At 58.6% G+C, this 10378-nt stretch overlaps 1 protein-coding gene across 1 annotated transcript; it reads right to left on the bottom strand.

Moving 5' to 3' along the window:
• Nucleotides 1–888: 888 nt before the first annotated feature.
• PTMA (prothymosin alpha) lies at nucleotides 889–9916 on the bottom strand. Its single transcript, XM_065640521.1, has 5 exons — nucleotides 9719–9916; nucleotides 5477–5548; nucleotides 4682–4775; nucleotides 2143–2216; nucleotides 889–1758 (listed from the first exon to the last, which is right to left on the bottom strand). Exons 1-5 carry the CDS (start codon nucleotides 9914–9916, stop codon nucleotides 1711–1713), a joined length of 486 nt encoding a protein of 161 aa, XP_065496593.1. The 3' UTR covers nucleotides 889–1710.
• Nucleotides 9917–10378: the final 462 nt, after the last annotated feature.

Here is a 10378-nt window from a genome sequence, read left to right as displayed (position 1 = left end):
TCCAATGCCCTAGAGGAGGGAGGAAAAATTAGTTGGAGGAAGGTTAAGAGCAAAGCAACAGAGGTTTGGGTTAAGTTACAGCATGTTTGGTTAAAGCAGACAGACAAACCCCAGGGTCCCACCACCAAATCTCTGTGACTTGGCACCCCAGAAATTGCTGGGGGGGGGCTGGTGCAGGCTGGAGCATCCCTCAGGGAGCAGTTCTGGCTGAATTCAATCCCTGCTGGACACTGGCAAAGCACACAGGTGCAAACAGGCCAAAGGGGAGGTGCTTGTGTGGCCTCAACACCCACCACCCCAAAACCAGAGGGTCACCCACCCACAGCAGACAGTGCAACGATTTTGGGGATCGGTTCCTCATCCCCACCACATCATCCAAATGCCACCCCTAAGCCTGATCCTAGATGGACAGGATTGCTGAGCACCCTGTGCCCCACCTCACATTCATTTAGCCTGTATCTCCCATGGTTTCCCAGTCTAACTCATCCCCACCAACACCCAAATAAAACCCAGCAGGACAGTGCAGAGGCCATGCTGTGAGCACAGTGACAGGTTCTTAGGGACATGGGTTGGACTCGATGATCCTGAGGGTCTCTTCCGACCAAAATTATTCTAGGATTCTCCCCCAAGGACAGCCCTGAGAAACACCCCTCCAGCAAGGGACACCACAGCCACACACTGCAGACACCAGCGGGACCACATCGCCCAGGCACCCCCATCAACACCCTGCACCCCCCTCTACCCTCTGTCCAACTCTCTTCCCAGCCCAAGCCCAAAGCAAAGAAAGAAATAAGAGAAAGAAGGGGAGAAATCAATAAATTAAAAAAAAAATTAAATAAACCAAAACAAATGAAAACTAAAACAAAAAGCAGCAGTTGGGAGGCAGCCTTGTTAGGACAACTCAGCAAAATAAAATTCCGGTTTATTGTTGGACAACATTGTTTCACACATACATCAAACAGGCCAAAAAAAAAAGAAAAAAATAAACAGCAACTTCATAGACAGAAAAAAAAAAAAAAAAACCTTTTTATCTTTGGCCTTGCCACCTCATACAAACCACGATCTATGGTACAGCTAAAGTACATACACAAAAAAAAAGTTACTGGAATGCTCAGAATAAGATTGTAAATTTTTTTTTTTGCATTTTTGTCTTTTTTTTTTTAATTTTTTTTACAAGGTTTTGTTTTATTCTCCTTTGAGATAATGGTTTGGGCCTGGTCACACCACAAGTAAAGTCAGAGATAGGTAACAAGAGAGATATACACTTCAAAGCCCCCCTTTTGGTCAATCCGAGATCACTTAAAAATGGCGGACCTCCTAACAATATGTACAAAAATATAAAATGTAAATAAAAAATACAAACAAATTCTCCTTTAAAGTACTTTTAAGAAAGAAAGCAGGGCCTTGAAGTTTTGGTGCTTGGGGGGGAGGGGGTCTGTGGGGAAAGGGGGGTTTTCTCTCCCTGCTAACGGGCGAATCGTTTCGTATGTTCGTTGAGTGGCAGCGCCGCGCCGGGGGGGCCAGGGACGGGGTTCACTCTACTTGGTGAGGATGACCACGGCGGAGCGGGGAGGAAAGGGGAGGGCTGTGTGGGGAGGGGGTTGCACTGGGAGGGAAGGGGGCTCCCAAGGGTGAAGAGGACGCGCTGGCCTTTTTTGTTGTTTTCCTCCTTATTTAAAAAAAAAAAAAATAATAATAATAATTTGCTGCCTAGTCATCTTCATCGGTTTTCTGCTTCTTGGGATCGACATCGTCATCCTGGGGGGCAAAAGCAAAGGCGTTAGGAGAGGGAATGGGGAACAGGGGGGCTGGCGAGAGCCACATCAAGGCAGGAGAGAGAGGGTTTTGGGTCCCTCTCCTGCTCAGGGACAAGGACAGAGCAACACAAGTGTTTCCCCCACATGCAAAATGGTCTCTTGCAGCCAGCTTGGGGAGCTCCCCTGCATGAGCACCCTGGGGCTCCCCATAGCCAGAGCAGACACCCCACTAACGAGGCCAACGTATAAACAGAACCGGGACGTGTCCCTGGAGAGGCACAGGGAGCGCACAGATACAGCATCCCAGCCCCAGAGCCAGTCTGGCCCCACCGACACCCCCCCAAACCCTCTGTGCAGCTGTGAGGGGCTGGCCAGTCTTCCCTACCTCATCATCCTCAGCTGCCCGCTTGCCTGTGGCTCCCTCGGCTTCATCATCTTCATCGCCGTCTTCTTCCTCACCTGCATGGAGAAGGACAGGAACATAAGATCCTCTCGCAGGGCTCCAGCACCTCTGGGTTTAATCCTGGCTCAGCCCCACATGGTGATGCCCAGTGCCCCATCTCAGGACAGCGAGTGCCTGAAGAAACAGGGGCTTTTGAGGCACCCCCCAACTGATGTGACCCAAAGGGGAAACAAGGATTTGCAGCTCTGAGCCTGGATCGCACCCCATTTGTACCACAGGCAACAGGACAGCAAAAGCAGCACCTAGCATGAGTGCTGAAATCACAGGAAAAAAAAGGAAAAACTACCTAGTAGCTGCTCTGCCTAACTGCTCCAGATTACTTCTGCTTCCCTTCGCAGCTATTAGTCCATCTTTAATGAGTTAAGAGAGCCAGAACGCATTAGTTCTGAGTCAGAACACTTTCTAATTATCAGAACAGCGAACAAATGCTACCAAGTTATCTTGCAGTCAGAGAGGATGAGCAGAGCTCTGGGCTTTGACCCACTTCGAGCTCAAGTAGGCCAGTGGATCAGAACAACCAAGTCTACCACGGTCAGCCAGTTTTGGGGGGGTCAGGGGCAAGACCAGAGGTCCTGGAGGAAGAACAACCTCTCGGCTGCCGAGACAAACCTCTTGTGTAACAGGAGACCCTACTAAAACTTAGAGCGTTAAGGCCTGTAAGCTGGCTTTAAACCACCGCCACAAGCCACACGTATAGACAGCCGGGGGGATTAAGGTCAGCCCATCCTCCCTTCCCAGCGTGTGCTCAGCCAGAGGGCGGCCCCTGCGGCGGGAAGGGCCGAGATTAGCTCCTGGTGATGGATCAACACCCCGGCAGCCACCACACACACCAGGCCGGCCGGCGGGTCAGGTGACAGCGCCAAGCTGATTGGGAGCATTTTTAGTTCTTTGAGCTGCTTTAAGCAAAGCAAATAACGAGATGGGATGGGGAGAAGGGTGAGAAAAATACACCCTCAAGCTCCCCTCTGCTGTCAAACTCCAGGATGAAGTTTGGCTTCGAGGGTTGGCAGGGGAAGAAGAAGAAAAAAAAAAAAGCTGATGCAAGCTGCACTTGCTGCGTTTAAATCTCTCTCCTGCAGCGTTCAGCAGCTCAGGTGCAGCTCTCGGGCAGGGATCACTCAAGGGCAGCGGGCACGGACACAGCCCATGCAGGATCCCAGCAAGGTGCTCACGTCTCCAGCACCGGCTGCCAAACCGTGCCCGCGCTCGGCGGGCTGGGAAGAGCGGAGCTGGCGCTGTGGGACCGAAGCTCCCCAGGCTTGTCACAGCAGTATCCAAGCAACACTTCCACTCCACACACGCACCTGCTGCATCCCCCTCCTGCCCAATGTGAGCAGGGAGAGGTGAGTATTCCTCGCTTTTCCACCCCAAAGCAAGGTTGGAGGTAGATGGGCTCAGGACAGCATGTGGCTGCACCGTGCTCTGTCCCCAGGGGTTAAAATCCTGAGTATGAACACAGCCACAATTCCCAGTTTTCCCCCAGTGAGCCAGTTCACACCAAAGGACACAGACAGCAGGCTGCTGAGACCAGAGTGCGACCCCAAAGGAGGCAGCTTCACCTGCTTACACCGTCCAAATAGGCACTGGCCTAACACTTGGTACATTTCTAGCCCTGTCCCCATCTCCCAAAACTAACCCACAGGTTAGTAGGTCAGCATGTAAACCAAAAATTCACAGAGGATTAACCTAGTAACAGCTAATCAAGGGCCTTGAGTTCATCTCAGCATAACAAGAATGGTTTTCTGCCAGCCTTAACGAGTGATAAAAATAAACAACGTTATTCATCCAAGTAGATCTTGGGGCAAAAAAAAACCAAACCACCAACATAATAGCAGGGAGGGTGAGAAGTGATTCAGCAAGTCACTGCTGCCAAAACCCACCTCCAGGCTGGGCCAGGTCGGGGAGCAGGGGAGGGCAGGGAGACGCAGGACACTGCGGAGAGGCCACGATTAAAGCAAGTCCGCCCGCTCCTGCTGGAGGAGCAGGGAAGCGCTGCAGGTTCCCCTGCCCGCTTTACATGGCACCCAGCCCAGAGAAAGGCTGGGAGAGGGGATCAGCCCCCGCTCACGCTGCTTCATGAACAAGGATGGTGACCTATCCCTTGTGCCAAGGCACGGCTGTCCAGGGCTGTCCCCGTCCCACCGGCCAGAACTCGCATCTGCAGCAGCGGTTGTGATCGCAAGAGCCAAGGGCAGGTTTTATGACTCGTGCAGAAGGGCTAATGCGCGTATTCAGCGCCGCGGTACGGTGCCGTCTGGCCAGAGGAGGGAGGAAGGAAGGAATCTGCCCTCAGCCTGCTGGAATGGTTTCAAAGCTGACTTCACTCCCAGTGCTGGTGGCACCGGCGAGCGAGGAAGGACTGAGCCCGGCTGGCGAGAGCCACCCGGCGCCAGCGGCGAGGGGCAGATGCTCTGGTGAGCCTGCCGTCCAGGGCAGGGGTGGGGGGAACAAAGAAAGTTACCATCACCCTCTTCCTCCTCGTCCTCTTCCTCGCCACCTTCCTCCTCCTCTTCATCTACTTCGTTGTCAGCCTCCTGCTCTCCGTTTTCCTCGTTCTCCTTGGCAAGACAAAACATCACTTAGAAAAAAATGCGCCGGGGAAGGGAGAAGGGGGAAGAGCTGTTCAGCGGAAGCGTGTGTCCCCACCTTTCCTGCCCAAAGCACCAGCCCACCGGAGCCCCAGACCCGCATCCCACCCACCTCCGCACGACACGGGCAGCCTGGGCATGAAGGATTGAGTCCAGAGTAACTCAGAGCTGCAGCTTTGATGCAAAGACAAAGACTGCAAAGGCTCTTGTGACACACAGAAATGCAGCAGAGTGAATTTCCCCCAGCATGTTAAAAATAGGAAACCAACCGGGTTTACTTGTACACAATGTGTTTCCCCTGCTCAATTGATTGTAACACTGTAACTGTAGGGTTTGGGGGTTTTTTTGTTTCCTTTTTTTTCTTCCTCTCCTTTTCCAGTGCCTAGGAAGCAGGTAGCACTGGACCAGCCTCACGCGGCTTTCAGGGAAAGGATTCGAGCCCAGCTTTCCCTTCTGCACACACATGAACTGCCCACAGGCTCGGAACGGCTATTGGACCTGAAGCCCCAGAGGCTGGAGGGCTCTGCACAGCGTAGTGCTGCCATTTGGAAGGGTCCCCTCTCCGACAGGGCTGGGGACAAGCTCACCGCAAAAGCAAGAAAGGGGAGGAAAATAAGAAAGCACTGGCATTAGGGCTGCCTCTGCTTGCAGATCTCAGCCATACTCACAGCGTTGCCGTTGGCTGGTGCATCTCTGCCATTTTCTGTTTCTTCAACAACTTCCTTCTTCTCTTTTAGATCCTGGAAGGAGCAGAAAAGCAGAGAAGTCACTCCAATTCCAGGTGCCTGGGTCAGAAAAGCTGCAGATTAAGCGTGAAAAAAAAAGAGTCTGAGAGCGCACGGGAGCTGGTTTCTCTACACCGATTTGCTCTGCGATTTGGTCGCCACGTTCTGGGCTCCTCCTTGGGAACAGGAGAGCACGGGGGCGAACCTCAATCCAAATCAGCCTTGCCGGGAGAGCAGCTATCTAAAAAAGAGACTGCTCTGTTTCACCTCCGAGCTACCAAACCCGCGGAGCTGGCCGCCTGTGTATGCTCAACAGCAGCAGCGCTGGCTGATTGCCCATCTTAGCACAGTCCACGCAAGCTCCTGCAACGCCACGGAGAGCCGGCAGCCCCGTCCAACGCTCGGGCTCCGCCATCCCGACGTCCGCAATAGGAACAAACCCCAGCGCCTGTCAGCAGGGACGGCGGTCTCTGCCCTGCCCGGGGAAAATCATACAGCAAATATCACACGCCTGGTGTTTCTCGCAGCAGCAGAGAGGAGACTCCAAAATCCGGCCCGTGGCTTTAAGTGTAACAGGATGGGGTGGGGGAAAATTTTTTTTTTTTAATGGTCTATTTTTATACTGCTCCTGGCTAGTTCAGTTCAAACCTCCATCGCGAGGAGAGCAGGAGATCGTGTGCTTTTGCTATTGATCACTGTCAAAATGTCATGCCAAGTCGCTCAGCAAACAGGCTGAGAGGATCCAACTTTATGTTCCCGCATAAAGAGCGCTTGGATTTAACACTGGCATCTCCGCTTGCATCCTCCTCCCCTTCTGTTCCTCCATCAGCTGGAGCGAGATCCTTCAGCACAAGGAGCGTTTCTCCAGCCAAGGAAAGCAGAGAGGCCCTTCCCCGAGGCCAGTGCTTCGGCAGCGACCATGAGGTGTTTAAAAGTCATCGGCAGCTTCCTCTTCCTCCGCCGCTCTGCCCCCTCCCCGCGGGCACTTTCCCTCCCGCCGAGCCACTGTCACCACTGTCACTTCCTCGTGGGAACGCCGGGGCAAGAGCGCAGCCCTGGCAGCGTCACTGCTGCCCTGTTTTGGGATGATTTCCAACACCCCGCAGGCTGCGCTTAGGTGAGACAGCGCAGGGCTTTTAGACCGCCGGGTTATTTGAACCCAGCTTACCAGCACACCGAGGAAGGACTTAATTTGGAAGCGAGCTTTGGGGCGGCTACACCTGTTGATCAAACCTCATCCAATCAAACCAGCATCCTGAGAGTTTGGGGTGAAACAAAAACATAAGCTCCCTCCTGCTTCACTGCTCACACACAAATCCCAGGCCATCTCCCCCGCACTGCCCAGTTCCACCAGTTTCACACCATCAGCAGCTCCTGGTCCCCTATTCCCCGATCACAGCCATTTAACCCCTCAGGCACCGCCTCGCCGCTTCGTTTGGCAGCCACCGCCTCAGATCAGGCACACGGGCATGAGGGCGACAAAACATTTCCTAAGTTAAACACAGAGCAAATCAGGCAGTCAGAGTTTCCACGTCTCACTGTGCCCAATGGTTCTTTTCAAAGAGAGCCGTTCACAAAACGTAAGCAATTCTCCCGGTAAAGGAACAACTCATTCTCAGGGATTTTTAGCTGGACAGATCTCCAGCCCTGACCTTTCCCGCACCACCAAAGACACTCTCAGTTTAACGACCATCAGGATGCCAGGTCATGAAGTTTGTGCTCGCAACAGGGTTGCAGAGAGGACCACAGCTTCTCTTTCCCCAGGCCCAGTCCAACACAAACAGATGTGTGCAGCAGCCTCCAAAGCAGGAGTCCGTGTGGCAGGACTGCTTTAGCTCCAAAGCTTTGACAGAGCCTCTAATTATAGGTGTGGCAAGGCTGTTTGTCCATAAAATAGCGATGGTGTTTAGTCATACGCCAGCTGCCTGGGGACCTCTACCTTCGCTCCTGCTCTGCTCCCGGGGTGCAGCCGCGGCTCCCGGTGGGGAGAGGGCAGGATCCCGGTGGGAAAGAGGCAGGATCCCGGTGCCCCCCGCCCCGGAGCCGCGTCCACTCGTGTGCGCGGAGGAGCCGCCTCCCGCCGGCAGGGGGCGCGCCCGCGCCGCCACGCGCCCGGCCGCCGTTCAAACCGCGCGCCACTCTCCGCGCCTCTCTGATTGGCCGCCCGCCAGCGCGCCGGCCCGGCGCCCCGCGGGCTGCCGGGAAGTGTAGTCCCGGCCGGGGCGGCGCGGAGGACTCCGGCTCCCAGGGGGCGGCGCGGGCAGGGCCGCACGTGGTGGGCGCCCCGCGGCACGGCGGCGCAGCCGGGGGCGGCGCTCGGAGCGGAGCCACCGCCCGGGCGGGGCGGGACCCCCCCACCCCTTTCCCCGCCTCCCGAGAGCGCGCCGGACGGCAAGGCGGGACGAGGGCGAACGGCCCCGGTGCCTCCGCGCTTTGCCCCCGCCACTGGGGGTATGGGGGGGGGGGGGGTCACCTTGCGGCCGTGCGCGCCTCCGCCCGCCCCGCAGCACGGATCCCCGACGCCCCGGGAGGGCGAGCCGGGGACGAGGGCCCCCTTTAAAGGGCAGGGGAAGGTTAACGGCAAACTTGGCCCCGCTCCCCCGGGGAGGGATGGGGATCGACCCGCCTCGTCGCTCCCCAGCTCCGGGAGAACCGGAGGCAGCGGGGACGGCGGCGCAGCCCCGGAGCGGAGGCAGGGCGGGGGGGGGGGGGGTACGGCTGCGGGAGCGGGAAACAGAAGTGAAATCGAAATCTGCCAGAAACGGCGTATTGTTGGTTGTTTTTCGTAAACCCTCGTCCTTGTTCGGATTTTTTTCACTCCCTCCAGCCCCGCTTTCCCCGGGAGCGGCACGACCCGGTGCCGGCCAGGGCGCAGAGGCCCCCCCCGGCACGGCCGCCCCCAACCCACGCACCCACCCAGGTCGACTCGAGTCTCCTCCCGCAACTTTCCCGGCAGCGGCGGGAGGACCCGGCCGTGGCCCCGGGTTCGACAGGGCGCACGGCCGCCGCGGCCCGGTCGGGAGCGCAGCCCGCCCGGGTGCCCGGCTGCCCCGGGGGACGCTCCGCCGCCGCTCGCAGACAAAGGCGGGCACCGGGAGCCGCAGCGGGGACTCCCGGGAAAGCCTCTCCCGACCGGTACCGGCGCTTCCCATCTCCGACTCGCAAAGTTATCCTGCCGCGAGGAGCTCGATCCGAAGCCCCCAGCCCCGCTGCCCCAGCGCACCCGGGGCAGTTCCGCCGCGGGATCTACTCCTGCTGGGGCAACTCCGAAAATAGCAACTGCTCCCCTCCCCCGCCTCCGGGGGCAGCACCAGCAAAGCCCTCTGCCCCCACGGCATCGCCTCCGGGGGCGACTCCGAAATAGCACCCCCCCCATCCGGGGCAGCTCCGACACAGTAACTGCCCCCCCTCCCCCGCCTCCCGGAAGAGGGGGGGGGAAACTCCGAAATAGTAACTGCCCCCCCTCTCCTCTGGGGGTAACACCGACACAGCAATTGCCCCCCCTTCACACCGCATCAGCCAGGTGCAACTCCGAAATAGCATCCGCCAACCCGTCGGCTTTTAGGGAGCAACTCCACAACAGTCACTACCCGCCCCCCCCCCCCACTCCTGTGCACGTTCCGGGGCGCTCCCCCCCCGCACCGACGGCGCCGAGCGCGATCCAAGTTTGACGGGGCTGTCAAGCTCCCGCAGCGGACTGAATGAGGCGAGCGCTGCCCGCCGCCGCCATCCCCCCGACGGAGACGGAGGCCGAGGCGCAAACCGTGCTCTACACACACCGAGCCCCTCCGCGGCGGGACGGCCCCACAGCCACAGGGGTCCCCGGGAGGGAGCGGGCCGCGGAGCCCGGCGCGGCGAGACACGCAGCACCGGCGAGGGCGGCGAGCACGTTTCCCGCACGCTGTAGACAAAGAAACGGCGCAGGCTGCTCCGCACAGCGAGCGCGGCGGCGGCGGCTCCGCACCGAGCCCCACCGCCAACTTCAGCGCGGGGGGCGGGGGAAGGGGGAGGGAAGGCGGGGGGAAGACAAGCGGGAAGGCGAAGGGGGTAAAAAAAAAAAAAAAATTAAAAAGGGAAAAATGTAAAAAAAAATGCGAAAAAAACCCCACCGCGCTTAGAAAAAAAATACAGAAAAAAAAAAAAAGCGGCGGCAAGCGGGGGGCGATGCGCGGGGCGGCGGCTCACCTTGGCGGAGATCTCGGCGCTGGTGTCCACGGCCGTGTCGGACATGGCGGGGGCGTGCGGGGCTGTGGCGGCGCGGGCGGCGGCGCGGGCAGAACAATGGCAAAATGGCTTTGCGCGAGCCAGTGGGGACTCACGCGGCGCCACGGGCCCTCTTATAGAGCCGGGGGCGGCGCGCGCGCTGCCCCGCGCCGCGCCCATTGGCCGCGCGCGCCGCGGCCGCCGGCGCCCATTGGCCGCGGCGCAAACAATGGGCACGGCCGCTTAAAGCGGCAGGAGCCGGCGCCGCCGACACTGCGGCGATGAGTTCGGGCCCGGTCTCAGCGTGGGCGAGGCGCGGGGCGGTGGGCGGCAGAGCCCCCGCCCCCTGCCCGCCCCTCTGCCTCCGCCCCCGCCGCCTCCGCCCCGCCCCGCCGTGTGAGGCGGCGGGCAGGAGCTCACCGCCTCTCCCCCCCACCCAGTTCCCCGCCGCAGCCAGCCCGCATGCCCGCGGAGGGGTGGGAGGCGTGCGCGCCCGCCCGCGGAGGGGAGGAAAAATACAATAAGAGTTCAAAATAATAATAATACTAGTAACGTGGGAGAACCGGCGCTGCTTCCCCCGCCCGGGAAACGGCGTCCGGCCGGTAGTGCCGGAGCAGTGGGGTGGTGCGGGGGAGCCCCGTC

The sequence above is a fragment of the Caloenas nicobarica genome, chromosome 8 (genome assembly GCF_036013445.1).
Source record: "Caloenas nicobarica isolate bCalNic1 chromosome 8, bCalNic1.hap1, whole genome shotgun sequence".
Classification (NCBI taxonomy): Eukaryota; Metazoa; Chordata; class Aves; order Columbiformes; family Columbidae; genus Caloenas; species Caloenas nicobarica.
This window is presented reverse-complemented; position numbering and strand designations above follow the sequence as displayed.

Coding starts and splice junctions, on each gene's coding strand:
- PTMA (XM_065640521.1), bottom strand. CDS start 9,916: ATGGGCGCGGCGCGGGGCAGCGCGCGCGCCGCCCCCGGCTCTATAAGA. Junction 5,549..9,718: donor GCGCCGAGATCTCCGCCAAG/GTGAGCCGCCGC, acceptor TGCTCCTTCCAG/GATCTAAAAGAGAAGAAGGA. Junction 4,776..5,476: donor CACCAGCCAACGGCAACGCT/GTGAGTATGGCT, acceptor CTTGCCAAGGAG/AACGAGGAAAACGGAGAGCA.